This window comes from Dermochelys coriacea, chromosome 3 (genome assembly GCF_009764565.3).
Source record: "Dermochelys coriacea isolate rDerCor1 chromosome 3, rDerCor1.pri.v4, whole genome shotgun sequence".
In the NCBI taxonomy this organism is placed as follows: domain Eukaryota; kingdom Metazoa; phylum Chordata; order Testudines; family Dermochelyidae; genus Dermochelys; species Dermochelys coriacea.
Window position 1 is genome coordinate 68470134 of NC_050070.1, and position 26681 is coordinate 68496814.

The 26681-nt window shown below is 49.8% G+C and overlaps 1 protein-coding gene across 1 annotated transcript in view; it reads left to right on the forward strand.

The window, feature by feature from the left end:
* Window positions 1-448: 448 nt before the first annotated feature.
* The window catches only part of SPACA1 (sperm acrosome associated 1), a 34039-nt gene continuing 7806 nt past the window's right edge, over window positions 449-26681 (forward strand). The window contains exons 1-5 of the mRNA XM_038396796.2: window positions 449-767; window positions 12238-12294; window positions 16438-16539; window positions 16929-17035; window positions 18448-18583. Of these exons, the coding sequence (XP_038252724.1) occupies window positions 611-767; window positions 12238-12294; window positions 16438-16539; window positions 16929-17035; window positions 18448-18583 (559 nt within the window). The 5' untranslated portion in view covers window positions 449-610. The remainder of the gene's footprint in view (window positions 768-12237; window positions 12295-16437; window positions 16540-16928; window positions 17036-18447; window positions 18584-26681) is intronic.

A 26681-nucleotide genomic window follows, 5' to 3' on the forward strand; every position in this document is an offset into this window, starting at 1 on the left:
AAAGCTTATGCTCTAATAAATTTGTTAGTCTCTAAGGTGCCACAAGTCCTCCTTTTCTTTTTGGCCCCTACATGTTAGGGGGGGACTGAGAAGGAGGGCTGCTCCGGGTGCTGTGACAGTCAGATGGCCGTCGGATCTGGGTGGCTGCCTGGCGAGAAGGGGCAGCAAAGGTGGCGTTGCTGGGGGGCTGTGAGATGGAAAAGGGATGTCTGTGGGTGAGGTGCAATGGGAAGGAGGCAGAGAAGGAGGGTCTGGTGGGGGGGGGGCCCAGCCAGGAGGCAGGGGCAGAGAAGGGTGGGAATGTTTTTGGGGTGCCAGATGGAGAACAAGGGAGGGGAGTGGGAGCGGGGACTGAAGACATGGAGGACGGAAAGAGCGTCTGGGGGGGGGCCACGCCGTGGAGTGGTGGGGGAGGGGGGGTGTCTCCTGGCACCATCACGCAGAGGCGGGCGCGCGGAGCCCGCCCCCGCCCGGCTTGGCGGCAGCTCCGAACGCTGAGCCGGGCCTTTGTGACGCCTCAGGGGTTGCCGGGCTGCGGCGGCGGGTTCCACCGGGGCGGCTCGGCGCTGGGCTCAGGACGCGGGGGCGGCCACTCGGGGCGCGGCGGAGGATGGGGCTGCGGGCGGCCGGGGACGCGGGGCGCCTCGCCCTGCGCCTGGGGCTGCTCCTGAGCCTGCTGGCCCAGCAGCCCGTGAGCGCCAAGAACGGCAGCGGCTCTGCCCTGGAGCAAGCCGCGGCGGAGCCGATAGTGCAGCTGTTAGAGCCGGGTGAGGGGCGGGGCTGGACCGACGGGTGCCTGCAGGGTGGGCTGGGCAGCGGGGTGCCAGGCGGGGGGCGGGGGTGTCGGAGTGGGCGAGGGGGGAGTGTCTGGGGGGGGTGCCAGGCGGGGGGAGGGGGGGTGCGGAGATTGGCGAGGGGGGAGTGTCTGGGGGGTGACAGGGCGGGGGGTAGGGGGTGTCGGATGTGGTCGAGGGGGGAGTGTCGTGGGGTGCCAGGCGGGGGGAGGGGGTGTCGAATGGGTGGGGGGGGAGTGTCTGGGGGGGTGCCAGGGGGGGAGGGGGTGTCAGGGTGGTGTCAGATTGGGCGAGGGGGGAGTGTCTGGGGGGTGCAGGCGGGGGGAGGGGGGGTGTCGGAGTGGGCGAGGGGGGGGGAGTGTTCTGGGGGTGCCAGGAGGGGGGAGGGGGTCGGAGTGGGCGAGGGGGGAGTGTCTGGGGGGTGCCAGGCGGGGGGGGGGGGGTGTCAGATGGGCGGGGGGAGTGGGGGGTGTCTGGGGGGGGGGGGGGAGGGGTGTCGGAGTGGGCGAGGGGGGAGTGTCTGGGGGGTGCCAGGCGGGGGGAGGGGGTGTCGGAGTGGGCGAGGGGGGAGTGTCTGGGGGGTGCCAGGCGGGGGGAGGGGGTGTCGGAGTGGGCGAGGGGGGAGTGTCTGGGGGGGTGCCAGGCGGGGGGGAGGGGGTGTCAGAGTGGGCGAGGGGGGAGTGTCTGTGGGGTGCCAGGCGGGGGGGGGGGGGGGTCGGAGTGGGCGAGGGGGGAGTGTCTGGGGGGTGCCAGGCGGGGAGGGGGTGTCGGAGTGGGCGAGGGGGGAGTGTCTGGGGGGTGCCAGGCGGGGGGAGGGGGTGTCGGAGTGGGCGAGGGGGGGAGTGTCTGGGGGGTGCCAGGCGGGGGGGAGGGGGTGTCGGAGTGGGCGAGGGGGGAGTGTCTGGGGGGTGCCAGGCGGGGGGAGGGGGGTGTCGGAGTGGGCGAGGGGGGAGTGTCTGGGGGGTGCCAGGCGGGGGGAGGGGGTGTCAGAGGGGCGAGGGGGGGGAGTGTCTGGGGGGTGCCAGGCGGGGGGAGGGGGTGTCGGAGTTGGCGAGGGGGGGAGTGTCTGGGGGGTGCCAGGCGGGGGGAGGGGGTGTCGGAGTGGGCGAGGGGGGGAGTGTCTGTGGGGTGCCAGGCGGGGGGAGGGGGTGTCAGAGGGGGCGAGGGGGGAGGTTGGGGGGTGCCAGGCGGGGGGGGCGGGGGTGTCGGAGTGGGCGAGGGGGGAGTGTCTGGGGGGGGCCAGGCGGGGGGGAGGGGGTGTCAGAGTGGGCGAGGGGGGAGGTCTGGGGTGTGCAAGGCGGGGGGGAGGGGGTGTCGGAGGGGGCGAGGGGGGAGTGTCTGGGGTGTGACAGGGGGGGGAGGGGGTTCAGAGTCGGCGAGGGGGGGGGTTTGGGGGGTGCCAGGCGGGGGGAGGGGGTTGTCGGAGGGGCGAGGGGGGAGTGTCTGGGGGGTTGCCAGGGCGGGGGGCGGGGTTGGTCGGAGTGGGCGAGGGGGGGGAGTGTTGTCTGGGGGTGCAGGCGGGGGGGAGGGGGGGTGTCAGTGGGCGAGGGGGGAGTGTCTGGGGGGGTGCCAGGCGGGGGGAGGGGGTGTCAGTGGGCGAGGGGGGAGTGTCTGGGGGGTGCCAGGCGGGGGGGAGGGGGGTGTCAGAGTGGGCGAGGGGGGGGGAGTGTCTGGGGGTGCCAGGCGGGGGGAGGGGGTGTCAGAGTGGGCGAGGGGGGGTGTCGGGGGGTGCCAGGCGGGGGGGGGGGGTGTCGGGAGTTGGCGAGGGGGGAGGCTGTGGGGTGCCAGGCGGGGGGAGGGGGTGTCGGAGTGGGCGAGGGGGGAGTGTCTGGGGGGTGCCAGGCGGGGGGGAGGGGGTGTCGGAGTGGGCGAGGGGGGAGTGTCTGGGGGGTGCCAGGCGGGGGGAGGGGGTGTCAGAGTGGGCGAGGGGGGAGTGTCTGGGGGTGCCAGGCGGGGGGAGGGGGTGTCAGAGGTGGGCGAGGGGGAGTGTCTGTGGGTGCGGCGGGGGGGGGGGGGGGTGTCAGATTGGGCGAGGGGGGAGTTCTGGGGTGGTGCAGGCGGGGGGAGGGGGGTCGGAGTGGGCGGGGGGGATGGGGGGAGTGTCGGGGGGGTGCCAGGCGGGGGGAGGGGGTGTCGGAGTGGGCGAGGGGGGGTGTCTGGGGGGTGCAGGCGGGGGAGAGGGGGTGTCGGAGTTGGCGAGGGGGGGAGGTCTGGGGGGGGTGCCAGGGGGGAGGGGGGGGTGGGTGTGGGGAGTGGGCGAGGGGCGGAGTGTCTGTGGGGGGCAAGGCGGGGGGAGGGGGTGTCAGACTGGGTGAGGGGGACTGGGATGAGGTCTGGGGGTGCCAGGGGGGGGGAGGGGGGGGTGTCAGATTGGGCGAGGGGGGAGTGTCTGGGGGTGCCAGGCGGGGGGAGGGGGTGTCGGAGTGGGCGAGGGGGGGAGTGTCTGGGGGTTGCCAGGCGGGGGGAGGGGGTTGTCGGAGTGGGCGAGGGGGGAGTGTCTGGGGGGTGCCAGGCGGGGGAGGGTGGTGTCAGAATTGGGCGAGGGGGGGTGTCTGGGGGGGTGCCAGGCGGGGGAGAGGGGGTGTCGGATGGGCGAGGGGGGAGTGTATGGGGGGTGCCAGCGGGGGGAGGGGGTGTCGGATTGTGGGGCGAGGGGGAGTGTAGGGGGGGTGCAGGCGGGGGGAGGGGGCTGTCGGAGTGGGGCGAGGGGGGGTGTTGGGGGGTGCAGGCGGGGGGAGGGGGTGTCGGAATGTGGGCGAGGGGGGAGGTCTGGGGGTGCCAGGCGGGGGGAGGGGGTGTCGGATAGTGGGCGAGGGGGGAGTGTTGGGGGGTGCCAGGCGGGGGGGGAGGGGGTGTCGGATGGGCGAGGGAGGGGGGAGTGTCTGGGGGTGCCAGGCGGGGGGAGGGGGTGTCGGACGTGGGCGAGGGGGGGAGTGTCTGGGGGGGCCAGGGGGGGGAGGGGGTCGTCGGGAGTGGGCGAGGGGGGGTGTCTGGGGGGTGCCAGCGGGGGGGGAGGAGGGGGTGTCGGATGTGGGCGAGGGGGGAGGTCTGGGGGGTGCCAGGCGGGGGGAGGGGGTGTTCAGAGTGGGCGGAGGGGGAGTGTCTGGGGGGGCCAGGGGGGGGAGGGGGGGGGTGGTGGAGAGGGAGTGGCGAGGGGGGGAGTGTGGGGGTGCCAGGCGGGGGGAGGGGGGTGTCGGAAGTGGGCGAGGGGGGGGTTGTTGGGTGGGGTGCAGGCGGGGGGGAGGGGGTGTCAGAGTGGGCGAGGGGAGGGTGTGTATGGGGGGTCCAGGCGGGGGAGGGGGGTCGGAGTGGCGGGGGGAGTGTCGGGGGGGTGCCAGGCGGGGGGAGGGGGTGTCAGATTGGGCGAGGGGGGAGTTGGGGGGTGCAGGCGGGGGGGAAGGGGGGTGTGTAGGGGGCGAGGGGGGAGGGTCTGTGGGGTGCAGGCGGGGGGAGGGGGGTTGTCAGAGCGGCGAGGGGGGGGGGAGTGTCTGGGGGGTGCCAGGCGGGGGGAGGGGGTGTCGGAGTGGGCGAGGGGGGAGTGTCTGGGGGGTGCAGGGGGGGCGGGGGGGGGGGGTCGGAGTGGGCGAGAGGGGGGAGTGTCTGGGGGGGCAGGGGGGGGAGGGGGTGTCAGGGCGAGGGGGGAGTGTCGGGGGGGTGACAGGCGGGGGGAGGGGGGTGTAGAGTGGGCGAGGGGGGAGTGTCTGGGGGGTGCCAGGCGGGGGGAGGGGGTGTCAGAGTGGGAGAGGGGGGAGTGTCTGGGGGGTGCCCAGGCGGGGGGAGGGGGTGTCAGAGGGGCGAGGGGGAGTGTCTGGGGGGTGCCAAGGGGGGGGAGGGGGTGTCGGAGTTGGCGAGGGGGGAGTGTCTGTGGGGTGCCAGGCGGGGGGAGGGGGGGTCGGAGTGGGCGAGGGGGGAGTGTCTGGGGGGTGCCAGGCGGGGGAGGGGGTGTCGGAGTGGGCGAGGGGGGAGTGTCTGGGGGGTGCCAGGCGGGGGGAGGGGGTGTCAGAGTGGGGGAGGGGGGAGTGTCTGGGGGGTGCCAGGCGGGGGGAGGGGGTGTCAGAGTGGGCGAGGGGGGAGTGTCTGTGGGGTGCCAGGCGGGGGGAGGGGGTGTCAGATTGGGCGAGGGGGGGAGTGTCTGGGGGGTGCCAGGCGGGGGGGGGGGGGTGTCGGAGTGGGCGAGGGGGGAGTGTCTGGGGGGTGCCAGGGGGGGGGAGGGGGGTGTCGGAGTGGGCGAGGGGGGAGTGTCTGGGGGGGTGCCAGGCGGGGGGAGGGGGTGTCGGACTGGGTGAGGGGGGAGTGTCTGGGGGGTGCCAGGCGGGGGGAGGGGGTGTCGGACTGGGTGAGGGGGGAGTGTCTGGGGGGTGCCAGGCGGGGGGAGGGGGTGTCAGAGTGGGCGAGGGGGGAGTGTCTGGGGGGTGCCAGGCGGGGGGAGGGGGTGTCAGAGTGGGCGAGGGGGAGTGTCTGTGGGGTGCCAGGCGGGGGGAGGGGGTGTCAGATTGGGCGAGGGGGGAGTGTCTGGGGGGTGCCAGGCGGGGGGAGGGGGTGTCGGAGTGGGCGAGGGGGGAGTGTCTGGGGGGTGCCAGGCGGGGGGAGGGGGTGTCGGACGTGGGCGAGGGGGGAGTGTCTGGGGGGTGCAGGCGGGGGGAGGGTGTGTCGGATGTGGGCTGAGGGGGGGAGTGTCTGGGGGGTGCAGGCGGGGGGAGGGGGTGTCAGAGTGGGCGAGGGGGGAGTGTCTGGGGGGGTGCCAGGCGGGGGGAGGGGTGTCGGACTGGGTGAGGGGGGGGGGGGGTTGGGGGGGTGCCAGGGGGGGGGGGGGGGTGTCAGGGGAGGGGGGGAGGGGGGAGGGGGAGTGTCTGTGGGGTGCCAGGGGGGGGAGGGGGTGTGTCGGAGTGGGGAGGGGGAGTGTCTGTGGGGTGCCAGGCGGGGGGAGGGGTGTCAGATTGGGCGAGGGGGGAGTGTCTGGGGGGTGCCAGGCGGGGGGAGGGGGTGTCGGAGTGGGCGAGGGGGGAGTGTCTGGGGGGGTGCCAGGCGGGGGGAGGGGGTGTCGGAGTGGGCGAGGGGGGAGTGTCTGGGGGGTGCCAGGCGGGGGGAGGGGGTGTCAGTGGGCGAGGGGGGAGTGTCTGGGGGGTGCCAGGCGGGGGGAGGGGGTGTCGGAGTGGGCGAGGGGGGGTGTCTGGGGGGTGCCAGGCGGGGGGAGGGGGTGTCGGAGTGGGCGAGGGGGGAGTGTCTGGGGGGTGCCAGGCGGGGGGAGGGGGTGTCGGAGTGGGCGAGGGGGAGTGTCTGGGGGGTGCCAGGCGGGGGGAGGGGGTGTCGGACTGGGCGAGGGGGGGAGTGTCTGGGGGGTGCCAGGCGGGGGGAGGGGGTGTCCGACTGGGCGAGGGGGGAGTGTCTGTGGGGTGCCAGGCGGGGGGAGGGGGTGTCAGACTGGGCGATGGGGGGAGTGTCTGGGGGGTGCCAGGCGGGGGGAGGGGGTGTCAGAGTGGGCGAGGGGGGAGTGTCTGGGGGGTGCCAGGCGGGGGGAGGGGGGTGTCAGAGTGGGCGAGGGGGGAGTGTCTGGGGGGTGCCAGGCGGGGGGAGGGGGTGTCAGAGTGGGCGAGGGGGGAGTGTCTGTGGGGTGCCAGGCGGGGGGGAGGGGGTGTCAGACTGGGCGAGGGGGGGAGTGTCTGGGGGGTGCCAGGCGGGGGGGAGGGGGGTGTCAGACTGGGCGAGGGGGGAGTGTCTGGGGGGTGCCAGGCGGGGGAGGGGGTGTCAGAGTGGGCGAGGGGGGAGTGTCTGGGGGGTGCCAGGCGGGGGGAGGGGGTGTCAGAGTGGGCGAGGGGGGAGTGTCTGTGGGGTGCCAGGCGGGGGGAGGGGGTGTCAGATTGGGTGAGGGGGGAGTGTCTGTGGGGTGCCAGGCGGGGGGAGGGGGTGTCAGAGTGGATGAGGGGGGAGTGTCTGTGGGGTGCCAGGCGGGGGGAGGGGGTGTCAGACTGGGTGAGGGGAGTTTGTGTGGGGTGCCAGGCGGGGGGAGGGGGTGTCAGACTGGGTGAGGGGGGAGTGTCTGTGGGGTGCCAGGCGGGGGGAGGGGGTGTCAGAGTGGGTGAGGGGGGAGTGTCTGTGGGATGCCAGGCAGCGGGAGGGGGTGTCATGCAGCAGGGATGGTCCCTGGGTTTTGAGCTTAAGCAGGATTTCCCTGAGCATGCTAGGAGTGGGGAAGCGCAGAAAGGCTCCCTGGCCCCCTTTCCCTTCACCAGGAAGGAGCTTGGCTCCCCTGGTGCATGGACAGCAGGAGAGTGGTTCATATCATATGCCAACAGTGGGAAGATGTCCTTGTTCATTCATGATTTATCAAGTCACAGAGTTTCTAAGGGGCCCTCCTAAAGGGGGAGCAAGGGGAATTCTAAAAATTCTAGATTTACTTGTGATTCTTGTAGCTGAACAGGGTGGGCTAAAGGAACGTGTTGGGTATACGTAATGTCCCTCACAGTCTATTAGTTCATTAAGCAATGAGACACCTAAGTTCACATCTAGTGTGTCATTAGGCACAAGGCCAACTATATAATGAATTGTATTCCTTCCTTCAGCCATCTGAAAGTGGACTTTTCCTTTTACAGAATTTCATCTGTCTCCTTGTCCAAATAGGGTTATCTTATTTTTCCCTACGACATCATTTTTCATACTGTGTTTATCCCATTTCCCCGCTCAGATGTAACCACTCAGAGTGTCATTACAGAAATTGCCTATCAGGCATCATGAGGGATCAATGCAGCCAGCTGCTTTGACTACAAAACCTGAGTTCCAGCAGTCCTGGAACTAGAAATGAGAGTGATGAGGTTACCCCCTGGACGTTCAGGCCTCATGCAGCATAGTGGAAAATATTGCTAATAAGCCACAATAAGGGTAAAACATTTAAAACATGAATGAGGGACTTTCTCTATTAGTTCATTTCACAGGCATGACTTGGAACAACCTCTATTGACATTCTCAAATAGGATTTTTAAGTGTTTATCAAAATGTATTATGTGCATCCTGTGATGTGACTTGTAATGAAAAGAGAATAATGGAAACAGTTTCTGCTCTGCATAGTTTTTACCAGGATTCCAAATGTAGAGAAGAACCTGAGATGTCTGTGCTTTGCTGGTACTAATTGCAGCCCTATAACTGGAATGTGAAATATATTTTATTTTAGCATAGGCTCATCTCAGTTTGTGTGAGGTTTACATGTATATCTCCGATTAATGCTAGTGGAAGTTATATACATAAATCTCTTTGCATAGGGAGGATACTATACCTTTTTATCAGTGTCTGATGCAAAATGAAAAAGGCATACATAAATGTATGGCTCAATAGGGTTTTTTTCTGGGGAGATTTCTCAAATTTTAGATTGGTTTAAAAAAATCTAGGGAGGAAATGCAAGTAAAAAAAGAGGTGAGATTACATCATAACAGTGAAATGTACAGTAATATATATCATTGCGTCTGCTCCTGTTTCCCATAAAGATTTTGTTATTTGTTTTTGTTTTTCTTTGTTGGTTTTTTTTCAAATTCACTTACATCAGGATTGAGTCCACTGACAATTATTTCTGATTGGCATGCTAATTTAGAGTCTATCAGTTTTCAGTGTCTAAATATGTTTAAAAGTTTAGTTGGAATAGTATTTGAAAATAAAAAAATCCTTTTTTTTGATTCAGGGTTATTCATCTCTTATGAACAAATTACTATTGTAAATTTAAAAACATAAGACTGACCATATCAAGTCAGACCAGAGGTTCATCTAGCCCAGTATCCTGTCTTCAGACAGTGGCTAGTGCCAGATGCTTCAGAGGGAATGAACAGAACATGGCAATTTCAAGTGATCCATCTCCAAATGTCCAGTCCAAGCTTCTGGCAATTGAATGTTTAGGGAAGCATAGGATTGTATCCCTGACTATCTTGACTAATAGCTATTGATGAACCTATCCCCCATGAGCTTATCTAATTCTTTTTTGAACGCAGTTATACTTTTGGCCTTCACAACAGACCATGGCAACAAGTTCCACAGGTTGACTGTGTATTGTGTGAAGATATACTTCCTATTTTTGTTTTTAACCTTCTGCTTTTTCATTTCATCTAATGACCCCTAATTCCAGTGTGATGTGTTATGTGAAGGAGTAAATAACACTTCCCTATACACTTTCTCCACACCATTCATGATTTTATAGACCTCTATTGTATCCCCCCTTAGTCATCTCTTTTCTAAATTGAACAGTCCCAAATTTTTAAATTTCTCCTTGTATGGAAGCTGTTTTGTCCCCCAATCCTTTCTGTTGCCCTTCTACGTACCTTTTCCGATTCTAATATATCTTTTTTGAGATGGGGTGACCAGAACTGCAGGCAGTATTCAAGATGTGGGTGTATCATGGGTTTCTGTAGTGGTGTTCTGGTATTTTCTGTTTTATTATCTATCCCTTTTCTAATGGTTCCTAACATTCTGTTCGCTTTTTTGACTGCTGCTGCACATTCAGCAGATGTTTTCAGAAAACTGTCCACTATGACTCCACAATCTCTGTCTTGAGTGGTAACAGCTAATTTAGACCCATCATTTTGTATGTATAATTGGGATTGTTTTCCGATGTGAATTACTTTGCATTTATCAGCATTGAATTTCATCTGCCATTTTCTTGCATAGTCACCCAGTTTAGTGAGATCCTTTTGTAACTCTTCACAGTCAGTTTTGGACTTCACTATCTTGAATAATTTTGTAACCATTGCAGATTTTGCCACATTTCTGTTCATTGCCTTTTCCAGATAATTTATGAATATGTGGAACAGTACTGGTCCCAGGACAGATCCTTGGGGGACCCCACTGTTTACCTCTCTCCATTCTGAAAACTGACCATTTATTTCTACCCTTTGTTTCCTATCTTTTAACCAGTTACTGATCCACGAGAGGACCTTCCCTCTTATCCCATGACTGCTTAGTTTGCTTAAGTTTTCAACAAAAGAGTCATATTATGTTTTATAATGATGCTACTGGATCGTGGGAAGCCTCCAGAGAGGATAGCATAGTTGATATCTGCCCCATAGGTAGAGGAAGTTTGCTTGCTTTGGGTAGTAAGGTTGCTCACCTTTTGTTAGTAATCTCTGAATCTGTTGGGTCCCTGGCTGCTCTTAAATCAAGTAGTAGCAGTGACCAAAATCCTTTTTTTCATTTGTATTTGGATGGGAGATTGCAACCTCTCCTTTCAGATGTGACCACACCTTGCCACAGTTGCCAGATCTGGTCATCTCTAGATTGGGTGACTGTAATACGTAGACTCTGGGGTAGAGACCTTGGGTAAAAAACCTGCAGCAGGCCCCAGTCAGCTGACTCTGGCTCACACTGTGGGTGAGGATGGAGGGGCCCAGAGCCTGGGCTCCAGCCAGAGCCTGAACATCTACAGAGCAATTTTTAGCCCTGTAGCCTGAGTCCTGCAAGCCTGAGTCAGCTGACCTGGCCAGCCGCAAGTGTGCCACGTGTCTTTTACCCCTTGTGGCAGTTCCTCACCGAGTGTAAATTGTCATGACTCCATTGAAATCAATAGAACTATGACAATAATGTACACCAGCCGAGGATCTGCCGTCCAATTTTCCCAGTTCTCTAACTTCTTTTTTTTCTGTCCCTATGAACGAGAATAAACCATGTTATAATATGGTTGATCACAGCCACATTTAAACGTATTTACATTTGTATTATAGATGGGATCTTGGAAATCTCCTCTCCCTTTCTATTGTGCTGTGGTGGTTGAGATTAGCCAAAGCTCTTGAGCTAACATCTCACAGATTTAAATGGCGGTGGGGGGGGAGGGAAGGGCGGGGAAGGTGGACACTGAAGGCAAGGTGTCTTAAGTTATGGGCCATCTCTCTGTTTTCACATGATTTTGCATGAGTTGATACTGACAGAACCTATTTTTTCCCCTCCCTTTCTGGTTTGAGAGAGTTAATAATAATGAGCTAAATTGTGATTATTCTTTAAATATTGTTGTACATGTACTAAAAGAGTGTTCTGATTAGCACAGCTTATATATTTAAATAAATCACAAAGTCATAGTGACAGTTAGGAATAGCACAAGTGTAGAATTGTGAAGTTTCATGAATAATGTTGGAAAAGAGGTTATAAGAGTTTGATATCAATTTATGCCTACTACCAACTGTAGTGTTAATCCCTTACTGTAGAGTAAGGAGGGCTACTTTATATTTGTGTATCACTGACTGCTAGTGGAAAGGACCCACTAATTTTTTAACCACAGAAATGTTATGTAAAGTTTTAACAGCTTAAAAGAGGAGAAATATAAACTTGTATTACTGAATTAACATAACATTTTGTGTAAAAGAGATTCCAAAACAAAAAAATGAGGAATAGAAAAAGTAAACTTTGCATTTATGGTATTTATTATCATAACAACATATTTGGAGTAGGATACACTGATTATGTAGACTTGTAAAAACAGCCAAATAAATCTTCTTTGTCCCTTTGCATTTTAGAAGATTAAAAAGACATATTGCCTGTTTAATGAATTGTTTTAAAGACACTGCATAAAGTTGTTTAATTCCTCTATTGAGCAGTTACTTTATCTTAGCATCCTTATAAACATTCAACTTTCATGCTAATATTAATAAAATATATCATCCATATTTGAATCCCAGATGGAGATGTGAACCTTTTGCTTCTGCATATTTTGCGAAACCCATTTTGTAGTCTGAGAAGTACCAGAAAAATGGAAGAAGCCAAATCATAGTGGTTAAAACCACAATAGTTAATTAAAAGACTGTACCTGGTTGATTCATCACTTGTGCTAGCTGTCTAAAGCTGACCTTAAAGTGTGATGAGGAAAAAAATCATGTGGGAAGGCTTGCATTTGCCAGAAAGAACTAGGAAATGAGTTGATTGAAATATTGTTTATAGAGAATTTTGCTTAACTCTTTTAGGGAAGACCTATATTGTGCATAGATATTTTGTATTTCTCAGGTGATTCAGTAAATCAGTGATTCTCCAACTGGGGGGTCATGACCCCTCAGGGGGTCACAGCTTATTATGTGGGGGCAGAGGGGGTTGCGAGCTGTCAGCCTCCATCCCAAACCCTGCTTTACCTCCAGCATTTATAATAGTGCTAAATATAAAAAAAGTGTTTAATTTATAAGGGGGGTTGCACTGAAAGGCTTGCTGTGTGAAAGGGGTCACCAATACAAAAGTTTGAGAACTACTGCAGTAAACTAATTTAACATAGTAGATTGACTTATAAGGAAATAAGAATATTTTCTCAAAAATGAGATTAAGATTTAAATATTAGTTATTTGCACTTGGTTTTCTGAAAAGGACTAGGGAAGACTTCAAGAAGTGACTTTCCTGGTAACTGGGTATTTCCTCCCCATCCCTCTGCCCGTTCCCCCACACACCCTCCAAGCAGGTGTCATTGTATTAGAAATGTAACTTCAGACTTTGTGTTTAGGTCTGAATGCTACAGTATCCAAGGAAGTAGAATTTGGAGTATGCACAGTTACATGTGGTAAGTAGGAAAGCAGATGAATAAAGCATATTGTAATTTGTTTGGTGGAAAAAAGTGCTAACTGTAGCAATTTAGCAGGTGTAATTTGCTTGCTCTCCTTCACCTCTCATTGATTTCAATTTCCAATAACTATAATTAACAAAAACAATCAAGCTGATTGTCATTAGAAGTTTAGGTCAGATCTGTTGTTTTATTAATTTCACAGCCTGCAAGCTCCTATTTTAAACCAGTTCCCTACATTTATTGGCACATGAGCTGCCTTCACCAAAGTAACAATTTTCTCTATTTGTGAACATCTGTGAGATGTTCAGAAGATGAAAGATCTTCTGATGCATCTCACAGATGTCTTCCCACATACAGTATTGCCAGCTCTATCAAAAAATTGCTCATCTGCAGTAGTCTATTCTGTATTCCACATTTATATAAATTATAAACTATGTAATAGAAAGAGGTATCCTGGAGAAAGATAGGATGAAAATTCAGCCACAGAATCTCAGAATTTTTGCTTCACCCATCTGATGAAAACAGGACATGTTGCAAAGAACACATCTGTGGTATTAGGGTGGTGATAGGGGCCGGAATGGAGTGGCACTGCATTGCTTAGAAAATACCCATTTAGCAGAAGGTTCAGAAATAGTATTGAATTTGTTTTGAACAGAATCTGTCTTTCATAGTATCATAGTACCTGGGAACAAGAAGGGAGGAGGGGAACCACCAGCTTTCAAATCAATTACTCTGTTCCCAAGCCAATATGGTATTATTTCGTACGTTACATTCTCTAGTATTTTTTTCCTGACTAGTTCTGAATGTCGCAAATGATGAGGCTTCCACTACTGCCCTTGGGAAACTATTCCACATGCTAATACATCTTGATCTCAATAAGTCTTTTTTTCTGACATTCAGTTTAATTATTCCCTTTCTTAATTTAATCATTTACTGCTGGTTATACACCTCACTTCCCCTCATTATGAGCCATCCTAAATAATCTCATTTTCTTTCATGCTTTCAGCCTTAAGATAATTAGAGACTATTATCACGGCACACCTCTTCAGTGGACCTCTCAGATGTCCCTCCACTTGAGGGACTTAACTCAGTTTAGTCCCAAAGTTACCTGTGTTCCCAACAAATGTGATGTCCCTTCACTTTTATTGATGTCAGTTATTTAAATCTTAAATAAATAATCATCAGTTAGAGGTTGGATGAAGGATTATTTACACTAAAGGCCGTTCCCCATAATTTTGAATTTGGATATTATTTTGTGTCCCTCATTTTGGGTTTCAGTCACACACTAGATCCAATAGTTGGGTGTTGGCAGATTGAAAGGTACTCCCTCCAGTCCATCCAGCCAAACAATACACATTTAACTCTCTTAATCTTTACTTCTAAATTCATCCCTACATCCCTCAGTAATTTTTGTTGCTGTTTGAACTGCCTCCAGTTTCTCAATATCTTTCTGATAATGTTGTGGCCAGAATTCAATATTCCTGACGTGGTAATACCTCACCTTATAGAGAGATCACAAAGCCTTATTTCTTCATAATAATGATGCTTGTTAATATTTTGGTCAATTCTGGATTAGTTTTTTTTTGCTGCTGTGTCCTAATAAATTTATGTCTAATTTTTCTGTCTACTATTACCTCTAGGTCTCTTTCATCATTTGTATTTTCCTTCCCACTGATGTTTACTTTTTGTATTATTTTTCCCAGCTATATTATTAACTTGCATTTTTTCAAGTTCCATGTTTCTAATCTTTCTAATTCAACATGACCATGTTTCCGTCCAAGTTAATTTGAATAACTCTTTAAAATAAGACTTCATTTTACAGGTATTGCAGTAGATTAACTTCTGCAGAGTTGGCAGCTGCTAATAGAGAGGGGAAAAGGGAAACAAGTTTTCTGGTAATAGAAGACAAAACTGGTCAAAATGGAGAGGCAGGGGGTACTGAAATGGCCTGCAGGTCTCAGGATGGGGTTCTTTTAGTCAACTCTTTGACTTTGATAGGGCGCCACAGTTTTAATATTCAGGTAGTTAAAACAGGCATGTTCTCTCCTACTAAATGTGACCACAGTTCGCTCAGCATCCAGATTTTTTCAAACAAGCCAGTTTGATGATCATAGGTTTTCTGCTCACTCCCTTTCTGTTTTCCCAGACAACAAAAAGCCCTAGCTCTAAAGTAAGAGGAATGTCTTTAATAAAAGTGTCAGTTCATTGTCATTTACACCTCTGTCTGTGCATCCTTGAGATGAGACATTCTCAGCAGTGGAGAATGATCCTGTTTTGTGACAGTTTCAGTAAGTGTTGTGGTCTCACTCTGTCACTTGAAGTATTGTTTCATGAGCTATATGTCGTCTGTGAAATATTCTAAAATCTATCAGTGTGTATCATACACATTTAAAGGAGGCAGATACATCACAACAAATTATTCTTCACATCAGTGGGGTTAATTCAGCATTCAAATCAATTTCCCATTTATCATACTGCAGGAGAGTTTTAACTCCCCTTTTTCCATGCCCCTGCAGTTTAGTAAACAACATGCTGCTAGAATAATGGCAATTTCTTCAGTGTTTACTGGGCCTAAACATACTATTCCCTCCACCCCCACACCCTATGTCATTTCAGTGAACTGTGTACACATTGTTTGGCAAAAATAAATATAGCATTTGTTTTGAATTTGTAATGGTTAAAATGAGGCAGTGTTCCCATTGAAATACTGATGTTTGAGAGTAAATACATTTTATTTAATTGAATTTTATATAGACATTTCCCTTAACCTTCAATATTTATGATTGCCTACTTCCCCTCCTTATCTTCAGTAGGACCCTCCAGGTCTTAGGTGGAGTTATGAGGGTCACAATGAGGAGGTCTGAATGGGATTCACTTCAGAGCCTGTCAGTGTTGTTCCTTAGCCAGCCAATTCTGGTTCCTGTTCAGTGATTCAAGGCTCTCCTTCTAAGAGGATCCTAGCCTATGAGGTGCTTAGCACACTCAATCCCCGTTGACATCAGTTGGAATTAAAGGTGCCCAGTACGCTGCAGGGTCAGGGTCAGAGGGGAAGGCTATCTCTACCTGCTCCCAGCACCCGCTGACTTGGGCACCGAAAGGCCATGTTCATAAATACTGCTAGTCAGCTTTGATGTTTGATTCACTGTTTTGTTTTTTAGCAGTATACAGTATATTTTTGTTTATCCAAAACCCTATTCTCCAAACCTTTGTGTTATCTGAATCCCTTCCTTGTCCCCCAGCATGAGATACAGGAAATACATGCTCTCTGTAGCATGTATCTTAAGCAGGGGACAAGAAAGGGGTTCAGTAATGTGGAGATTCATGGAATCATAGAATATCAGGGTTTGAAGGAACCTCAGGAGGTCATCTAGTCCAATCCCCTGCTCAAAGCATATCGTAGAGCAGAGACTCCAGCCAGGACTATAAGGAGGTATAGTAGGACTAGCTCTGTCTACAGGGGAGGCCACTCTGCTGGTGAATGACTCCTGCGGTAGCACAGGGAGTCCTCTGCAACCCCACTGTCAGGGGAGTGAGTGAATGGGGCTGTGACAGCAGTGCTGCAGAGAGAGGTCCCTTTGCTGCTGCAGGCCCAGTGATACCCAATCCCTGCAGGCACAAGCTGTAAGATGGGTGGGTGGGGAACCTGTAGTCCTAGTGGGACAGAACAGAGACCCCAGCCAAGACTGCAAAGAGAAGAAGGAGGATGAGCCCTCAGTGTCAGGGGAGGCCACCCTGCTACTGGTTCCTGAATTGCTCCTGCCTCTTGATTATCCAAACAAAATCCGTGTCCCACATGCTTTTTGGATAATCTGGAGTATACTATATAAAGTTTAATTGTATTTTGAATTCTTCTAAAAGGAGTTTAAAAAGGACTTTTTAAGAATGTGACATGGTTACTCTGAGGATCTGTGTGTTTTAAAGGACCTTAGGTGATGAAAGTGGGCAAAAGTAAGTGTTCTCTGCCAAATCTTAAGCACAAATATTGGATAGCCTTGGCAGAAGCTCTGAGAGGATCTGTTTCTCCTAATGTATGGTAGATAAATTAGTTTAGCATCCAATATAAAGAGGGAGAAGGCAAAAAATGTTGGAAGAAAAAGAAGAAATGGAAACTAAAACATATTTTAAATATTTTTTGCAAAGGTATTGGCATTCGAGAAGTTATATTAACTAACGGGTGCCCTGGAAGTGAAACAAAATGTATTGTTCGTGTAGAGGAGTGCAGAGGACCAGTAGATTGTGGATGTAAGTAGAATCTTATGATATAGGAATTTAGAGTGAATGTGTTTATTCAAGGGAAACATCCTTATTATGTGTGAGTGCGGTGGAAGTGGAATGAAATGATTGCATTCCATTCTCCAATTACTCCATTAGGCAATCTAGTAACATTTCAATACTCATTTGTGTACTGATGTGTGTTTGATTTTAAGTCGCTGTAAAATACATTTTCTGCACTTATTTTCTATTTTGTAGATATGTATGTAGTTCTAAATATTAAGCCAAACTGCAGATATTTTAAATGGTTTTAATTGAAAGAACAATTTCAAAATAACATTCCTTGATTAGGTAAATTATTAAATGTATGGTACATACAGAGGTGTTATAGATGTATCTATTAAAATTTTCTTCCACAGGGGGTAGACCAATTTCTGAAAGCCTTGCAACTGTGAAGATCCCATGTATTTTTATACCTCCAGAGAATCGATTTACATATCTTTGGAAAATGTTAATTCCAGATCAGGTGAGCAACTGAACCTCACCTTGTGCAGGATAATGATGTATTCAATACTTTTACCAGCTGCTTCAACAATCTCACACAAACTCCTGGTTTAATTCTTTTCTTTGCTATCATAATACAAATGAGATCTTTCAGTTTTTCTTTGACAGTCAGATGGCACGAGCTTGTGTGCCCCACTACTTTGTAGAGCTCCAATTTTCCTTTATTTGAAGTAAGCAATAAGTTCTGTAATGTATTTTAGAAGGTAACCTTTTTTGTTCTTACTTGAGTAAATAAATGCAAAACGTAATGCACATTAGAAAACATAATCCCAACTATACATACAAATGACAGGGTCTAAATTAGCTGTTACCACTCGACAAAGAGATCTGGGAGTCGTTGTGGATAGTGCTCTGAAAACATCTGCTCAATGTGCAGTGGCAGTCAAAAAAGCGAACAGAATGTAAGGAATCATTAGGAAAGGGATAGATAATAAAACAGAAAATATCATAGTGAAAGTATAGAAATCCATGATACGCCCACACCTGGTATACTGTGTGCAGTTCTGGGCACCAATGTCAAAAAAGATATATTAGAATCAAAGACAGTACAGAGAAGGGCAACAGAAATGATTAAGGGTATGGAACAGTTTCCATATGAGGAGAGATTAAAAAGACTGGGACTTCTCAGCTTGGAAAAGAAATGACTAAGAGGGGATATTGTAGAGGTCAATAAAATCTTGACTGGTATGGAGAAAGTGGATAAGGAAGTGTTATTTATGCCTTCACGTAAGATGAAAACCAGGAGTCACCCAATGAAATTAATAGGTAGCAAGTTTTAAACAAACAAAAGGAAATACCTCTTCACATAGCGCACAGTCAACCTGTGGAACTCGTTGCCAGAGAGAGTTGTAAAGATCAGAACCGTAATGGGGGTCAAAAATGAACTAGATAAGTTCATGAAGGATAGGTGCTTCTATAGCTAATACCCATGATGTTCAGGGATGCAACCCCATGCTCTGAGTGTCCCTAGCCTCTGATTGCCAGAAGCTGGGAGTGGAGGACGGGATGGATCACTTGATAATTGCCCTGTTCCATTCATTGGCATTGGCCACTGTTATAAGACAGGTTACCGGTCTAGATGAACTATTGGCCTGACCCAGTATGGCCTGACCTTAGAACTTGGGTTCTCAACCTGGAGGATGTGAACTAGTGTCAGTGGGTCATAACCACACTGCCCTACTCCTTTGGTGAATAGGAGGGGGGTTCTGCCTAGATGTGATGGGGTTTTGGATAGTGAGGGAGAGATCCTGGTATGGAACTGATTGAGAAATGCTTGAGTAGAATAACCAGTTTTCCATTTGATATAGATCATTTCCCCCTTATAAAGCTATTTGAAAAAAAATCCATTTTGTCTTTGTTTTTTAATATGGATAGCAATCACTGATTCTTCCTAATGATTCGGCTATTCTGGAGGTACACAGGGATACCCATCCAGTAGCTTTCCAGTGTGACACAAAAGAAAATAATGAGATAGTTGCCTCTGTAAAATATACGGTATATACAACAGCTGGTAAGTCCATAATAGCTTTTAAACCTTTTACAAGATATTGCTTGTGTTTAATGAGTAGCTATACGCGTTCATGAGACTGTACTTCACCTTAGTGTCAGAGTAGGTGCTCACATACTATAATGATGAGTGCCATAGAAATGCTTATCAATAAAAGATGAATATAAAAGAAATACGGCTTTGGAAAATATGAGGTTTTGATGGTAGCAATAAGTAATTTCTTAAATTTATAGGCTAAAATAAATTATTTCTCTTCGTCCTGTTAATTCGTTACTATGGCTTGGTCAATCTGCACAGATCACAGGTGTCTTCTCTCACTGCTAGCAAAAAAGCAGGAAAGGCAACCAGTTAAATGGAAGCATCTCTACTCCAGTTGGTGGCACCTTGTTCTCTGTTTCTCAGCTCCCCTCTTAAATTCCCCAGTGCCGTGCAGAAGTAGGAAGGCAACCTTTTGAATTTTAACACATTTAGCTGCCATCTTGAATTTATTATGCATGCTGGATTTAGAAAAGCTTAAAATTAAAAAGAAGATTTCATAAAATGGTTCATCTGCAACAGCTTTCTTCCCTCTTCTGCTGCAGGTAATTTTTGCTTTCATTGTCAGGAGAGACAGCAGTGGTCCTGGTTGCCTTTCAGATTCGGAGAGGCCAGCTGGAGACTCCAGTCTTCCCAATCAGTAGAAAAGAGAAGGGACCTTATTCATGTGGAGAGAGTCCCTGTCTGAAAAAATATGGATTCAGATGGACCTAGAGCCATGGAGGTCTATTTTATTGAGGAGAATGAAAAGACTCTGGTTTAAAAGTGTGCTGCCAGCAAGACTGAATTATCCAAATAAATATTGTAGAGGAGAGGGCATGGGACTGGAAACCTCTTCAAGTCCCTTATTTTTCTACTCCCCCATGGTTTCATGTCCTTCTGAAGCGACATTTAATTCAGGAAGGAACTCTGCTCTCTTTTCTTCTGTAGAGTATCCAGAAATTTGTTTTTTCATTCTTAAATCCATCTGGCTCCCACAAAACTTCCAGAGCTCTGGCTTTATCAGGTTATATTCTATCTCCCAGTATTCAAACTCTGAATTCCATGTGTTGGAAGGAGTGGTTACCTTTGACCCTGATCAACACAGTACTTACTCGTGATTAGGTTTGGAGTCATGCTTGAGCTTAAACACGTGATTAAGTTGTTTACTGAATGAGGGCTAGGCTGAGGTCCATCCAGCAAAATGTCTCACAAGGATTACAAATATCTATTCAGAAATGATTGGTTTGGCTATGCAATTATAAGACTCTCAGCAAAGCTTGGCTCCAAGATCTACTACCTCTGTTCCTTGGGAAAAAAAAATCAAGTTCCACTCTTCGGAAGACAATGGAAAAAGCCTGTTTCATGCTCAGTGCCAAACTGGTTTCCTCTAAATCTGCTCTAAAGCTATACAGACTGCCAGTGGATTTTCTGATGCATGGCTTACTTCACCTAACGTGCATGCAGCTGTTATGACCTAAAAAACTGAAGGTGGAAGAGATCATCAGTAAAGTAATTGACTGTGAGTTATACAGTTCTACAGAGACCTTTTTCTTGTGTATCCCGATCTGCTGTCTGTTGGTTTTCTGAGATCCAGCAAGATCAGGATTTCTTCACGTACCTCTCCAAGGGGATCAGAACTTTTGAAAGGTCCCTTTTGCTGTTAAAAGCTGTAGAGATATGCCACAGGATTCCCTGTGTTTAGATGCAGACATTCTTAGTTCTTCTCTGATAGTTTGCAGTGCTCTGTTACTCAGACTCTGGAGGGGTGTGGGGGGGAAATGTTACTTCACATATTAGAATGCTATCCCTCCCACTCCAGAGTTGAAAACATATTTTGCAGAGAGTTTAGGCATTACTTTATCAGACCTCTTGAACAAGAAGGTATCTCTACCTATTCCAGAAAATCTAAACCTTTCTCCTCAGAGTGGATCCTTTTCTTTGTCATCTGTTAATCTCCAGTGAGGTAGAGCCTTAAAAGCAAATTTTTGTGGGGGGGATGGGGAATGAAGAGATACAAGGGGCAGAATTGGTCATTTTTCAAGGCCAATTACAAGGCCAAACCCTTCTTTTCAGCATCCATATTTAACTATAAGGGTTTCAGACCAGAATGGAATTGGCACTAGGGGAAGGGTCTCAGGCTTATTTTGTCCCAGTGGATCAGTTTTACTTAGGATAACAGTGGACCTTGTTCAGTATCTCCTAGAGTTACTTCCTCAGATTCCTCCAACTAAGATGATGTTTCACCTTCCCTTCGAGGCATTTGAATCCATAGAATGTAAGTTTCTATGTAGTCTCCCCTGCTGTGGTAATGGCCACTAGGAGAGTGATTTCAGCACCTTCTAGATTGTTACCTTATATGCTGTTCCGCAGATATAAGGTTCTTTGCACCTTCCCTAGTTTTCTTCCCACAATGCTTTTACCTTTTCACATCAATCAAGATATTTTCTTGCCCAGTTTTTGTCAGCAATGTAAGACTAGGAAAGGGAATATTTGGCATACCCTAGATCTAGAGAGCGCTCTTAAGGCTTGCTTGAAAACAGAACCCTTTAGAAAGCTGAGTTTCTTTGGACCTGAGCCAATTCCCATTAAAATCAATGGGTGTCCTTGGTTCCCATAAACCTTAGAGGGCATTGGATTGGGCCCTTTGTTCATTTCAAGGGCCCCAAGCAGTGATTGTCATTGAAAAGTAGATCAGGAATCATACAGAGTACCAAAAGTGCCTTGTGTGGCTAGGATCAGAGCACATTCTACCCAGGTTGTCACCTTTTTTTCCAGTAGAAGGAGGTGAAGCCTAAGTAGATGATCTGTGTCATGTGACTTTCCAGTGATCTGTGCACACTTATCAGAAGCATTGCCAGCTGAAGGGTCTGGTTTTGACCAACACGACTTTGTTCAGTGGGTACTCAGCGTAGCTTTTCCCTGAGAGGATCCAGATGTGTTCTTGGAGAGAAGTGAATAGGATCATAATGGGTGTTTTCCAATTCCTTCCACTTCCTCTAGAGAAATGGAGAATGAGCTGCAAGGCTGGGGAAGGGGATTGGAAATGCTTCAGCTTGGTTGGTTGGGTTTCCTGCTTGTTGCTGCCAGGGAAAGGAAAACCTTGTGCTGATCAACAGTTATAAAAAACAAAATGAACAGGTAAGAGGAAAACTTGTTTGTTCTGGTCTCACTCCACTCTGTTTTCCTTCTTTTTAATTTGTATGCTTGTGTAATTTGAACATTATGGCCAAATTCTCAGCTAGTGTAAATAGGCATAGCTCTATTGGAAGAAATAGAGAACACTATTTACACCAGCTGAGAATTTGGCCCCATGCAGGTATATGCATTTTTTGTTTAAAATATGTAGCATGATCTTTTTCACTTCAAATTTTAGGATATGTGTTAGAAAGCTGGAAGAAGTATGCATTTTGCAAAAGGGCAGGAAGAGACCTGTAGGAACTGTTCACACACATATTCCAAGTGGCTATGTAGAAGAATTTGGTGTAATATAAAGCTGCCTATAGGGAGCTTTCATTTGCACTTCTCAGCAGATTACCATAGTTCTCACTGACCTTCTGTTGAACAATAATAATGCTTTTTCACAATGAGCTGTCATCACAAATGGGCTTTTCTCCTTTATTTTCAACACAGTTCCAGACTGATTGGTTCTGTTCTTCTTTTGTAGCATCCTGAGGACAGAAAACCATTACTTGTTTTTCCTTCAGTAAATATTATTATGGCCATTGCAAGGAAAACCCCACCCATTAGTAGCTGAATTTTCCATATGTCCCTCTTATCAAATCACTATCATGAGATACAGTAAAGATTTTGTTCATACTCCTTCCTGTTATGATGTTAAGTTGCTTTTGAAGACTCCAGTGCCATAAGGCAGTTTATTCATGTTTTCTAATTATAGTTCTGTAGGGAGGGAGGATTTTGCGGGGGAAGGGGTGAAGATAGAGAATGATTCTCCTCATGGTGCCATGTGAAGGGAGCCAGTCTGCCAAGATCCAGACTGTGCCCCTTGTTCCATCACCCTAGTGAGTGTGTTTATTGGCACCAGCAGTGGAGGAGGTGGAGGCAGCAGCTTGTCAGGCATCAGAAATGGCACATCACCCACGTGGACAATAGGTTGTGCTGAGGCACTTCTGTAGACCATTTCTCATGAGTTCAATTCACTTCCTATTCAGGCAGAGGCTGCCTCTTTCTAACAGACTACTCTACAAAGGACATATTACATATTATCATTTTTTCTGTTGCATTATATAGTAATGAAATAGAGAATCCCCCAGTGACCATATTTGGAATTCCTGGTCTTCGTGTGTGTGTGTGTGTGTGTGTGTGAGAGAGAGAGAGAGAGAGAGAGTGTCTGCTCCCACATCTGGACATGCACATGCATTTTTAATGTGTAAAGAGTCTTGCAGATGATCCAAAAGGGGAACAAAGATATGTGCACCAGTAGTACATACGTACAAAAAAGTCCGACTAGGGAGTAAAAAGTGCATTCTTATCTAATGTAACAAAACAAACAATATATACTTAGAAAGCTGGGTCTGAAATTAAGTGAAAATAATGCATATATGCTGCTGAAGTGTGTAAGCAAATTGTCAAGCATTCTGTTTATAGAGAGAATACTGTTTTATCATCTTCATCTACAACATCATGCTCTAGGAACAGCTCCAACTCACTGAAAAATTTTTTGGGAAACAAGGTGCAGTGGCAGTTCTTAGAATGATGTCCCCATGGGTGCTCTACTTGTAGGTGTGGCAGCGCCTCCCATGCCTGGGATCAGAGATCTTCATCAGCTGTGCCTGTTGGACTGTACATGCCCACCACCACGTGCTCTGAGTGGGACATATATATAGCACTGTGCAGTCCGACCGCCCCCAGTTCCATCTCTATTGCCTTTGGTCTGGGACGGAATCCGCAGCAGAGCCCGCTTCTTCTATTTCCCTCACTAGATAGTGCTTCACCTAGCGTAAGGTAGTTAGTATATTCTCCTTTCTTTCTTCTATCTAAATATATATATATATTGTTTTAAGTTTACCTTCACAATTATTTCATAGCTTAGGTTTCCATTTCTCCGCTTCCCGCTCTTCCCAACTAGGAAGCCTTTCCCCGTCACCCTTGTGCCCAGATCCCCCGAGTTTAAAAAGTGAGTTTCTTGTGAGGCCACCTTCTCGGTAACGGATGGACATCTGCACTACATTCGCCGTCTGGAAGAGGGACACATCCCACAAAAGTGTTCCCACTGCCTTGGCCTGAAACCCAGAGCCAGAAAAGACCGGGACATTAGATTAAAACTTCTCATGGAGAAATCGCTGCAACTGGCATCGGACCCAGGCCCAGACTTTTCCCTGGAGAGGCCCTCACTCTCTGCCAGGTTGTTTGCCGATCTTCACTCCCATGTCCCTTGAAAAGAAAGTCTTTTGTTTCTCACTCAGATGAAAAGAAATGGGTTCCCTCCTCACACCTTGAGGCATATCCTCCCCAGCAAGGTTTGTTGCCTCGACATTGTTTGGCAGGGACAAAACTCTAGGGCCCATCCGAGTACCTCTGGTACTGACGCAAAGAAATGGTCTAAAGACCCTAACCGAGCAGACCCACAGCCCTTGGCACTGTTTCCCAGCTCTGGGGAACAAGACAGGCTGACTTCAGGAGCTATAGCACCCACAAAAATGACGGCAGAGGCACCCTTTTGGACACCAACAAGACTGTCGATACCAAGCAAACCCTCGGCACCATTGAATTCATCTGCACTGGCCAAGGCACCAGCCAAGTCACCAGTACTGGCCAAATCATTGGCACCATCTATGGACATTTCAGAGGAATACACTCTTTCTTCGGCATTGAGTCACCCCAGCACTAATGATGCTTTTTCCCCCTCCACAAGACTTTATGTACCCTAAAGACCTGCTGGTATCTGACGCTCCTGAGTCTCCACTCCTTTGACCTTCCCCCACTTCCACTCTCCTCTCCGAATGCACAACACTCCTACTTTTCTCTGCCAAGGATGGCACCTACCTTCCCCAGCGATGAGGAGGAGGAAGAGGAGGGCTCAATTGCTTCTTTGTCTCACCACCAATTGATCTCTCTCCCTCCAACACCGCGGCTCCTGACACAGGACACATCCTTCATCCCAATCCAAAGGTGCCCCATCTCAAAGCCTGGCTCCTCCATGGTTCCAGGATTTGGAAGTAACCTGTTCAGAAGCAGTCAAACAAATACTTTTAAATAGTAGGGGGGACACGACTAGTCACATATATGTTCACTGAAGGACTAGATTTTAATGCTGGTGAGCCTCCCCGGACTTATCCTGGACTACATGCCAGACCTTAAACAATCAGATCTATCCACCAGCTCCATTCAGGTACACTTGGTGACAATCACTGCTTTTCACTGCCACATAGATGGTCATTCCGTCTTCACACATCTGCTCACCAAACACCTTCTAAATGGTCTTTATAACCTTTATTCCAACATAGGAGACCTGACCCCTGCCTGGGATCTTGTCCTTGTCCTATGTTCTCTGACTAGACCCCCATTTGAACCAATGGCAACCTATTCTTATGTGCATCTATCAATGAAAATGACCTTCCTTGTCACCATCACTTCCGCCCGACAAGTTAGTGAAATTACGGCCCTTATGGCATGTCCACCATACACACTATTCTACAAGGATAAAGTTACACTACGCCCACACCCGAGATTTCTACCTAAGGTTCCAACATCTATCCATCTCAACCAACCTATACACCTTCCTTGCTTCTTCCCAAAGCCTCACAGTAACCAACAGGAGACAGCTGTACACACACTGGACATGAAACAAGCATTAGTGTTTTACTTGGACAAGACTAAACCTTTCCGAAAATCACCATGATTATTGCTCTCCACCACCAAAAGAGCTAGAGGCACAGCTATATCTAAACAATGCCTTTCAAAGTGGATTTCACAGTGTATACCTTTATCTTATGAACTCCACAATCGACAACATTCTACCACAATCAGAGCACATTCCACATGTTCTTTAGCCACCTCAATAGCCTTTCTCAGTAATGTCCCCATTGCTGAAATTTGCAAAGCAGCCACATGGGCATCAACAAACACTTTTGCCCATCACTACACTATTACGCATGATGCCAAGGCAGACATTTTCCTAGGATATGCAGTCCTATTATTGACAGTAAATGTTGCTCTGAAGCCCCAGCCTTCCAATTAGGGGCCCTGCTTTATAGTCACTTAGGGTATGTCTACACTACGAAATTAGGTCAAATTTATAGAAGTCGATTTTGTAGAAAGCGTTTTTATACAGTCGAGTTTGTGTGTCCCCACACAAATGCTCTAAGTGCATGTAGTCGGCGGACTGTGTCCACAGTACTGAGACAACCGTTGACTTCCGGAGCTTTGCACTGTGGGTAGCTATCCCACAGTTCCCGCAGTCTCCACCGCCCATTTGAATTCTGGGTAGAAATCCCGTGCCTGATGGGGCTAAAACATTGTCGCGGGTGGTTCTGGGTACATATTGTCAGGCCCCCGTTCCCTCCCTCCCTCCGTGAAAGCAAGGGCAGACAATCGTTTTGCACCTTTTTTCTTGAGTTACCTGTGCAGACGCCATACCACGGCAAGCATGGAGCCCACTCAGGTAACCGTCACCGTATGTCTCCTGGGGGCTGGCGGACATGGTACTGCATTGCAACACAGCAGCAGTTTGTTGCCTTTTGGCAGCAGACAGTGCAGTATGACTGGTAGCCGTCGTCGAAGTAGTCCTGGGTGCTCTTTTAACCGGGCGCCTGGGCAAACATGGGAGTGACTCAGCCAGGTCATTTCCCTTGTTTCGTCTCATGGCGATTGAGTCCTACCAGCAGTGCACTGTCTTTTAATCTGCAACTAGCAGAAGACGATGGCCAGTAGTCATACTGCACCGTCTTCTGCCGAGCACCCAGGAGGTGACGATGGCTAGCGGTCGTACTGCACAGTCTGCTGCCAGCATGATGTATAAAGATAGATGAAGTGGCTCAAAACAAGAAATAGACCAGATTTGTTTTGTATTCATTTTCTCCTCCCTCCCTCCCTCTGTGAAATCAATGGCCTGTTAAACCCATTT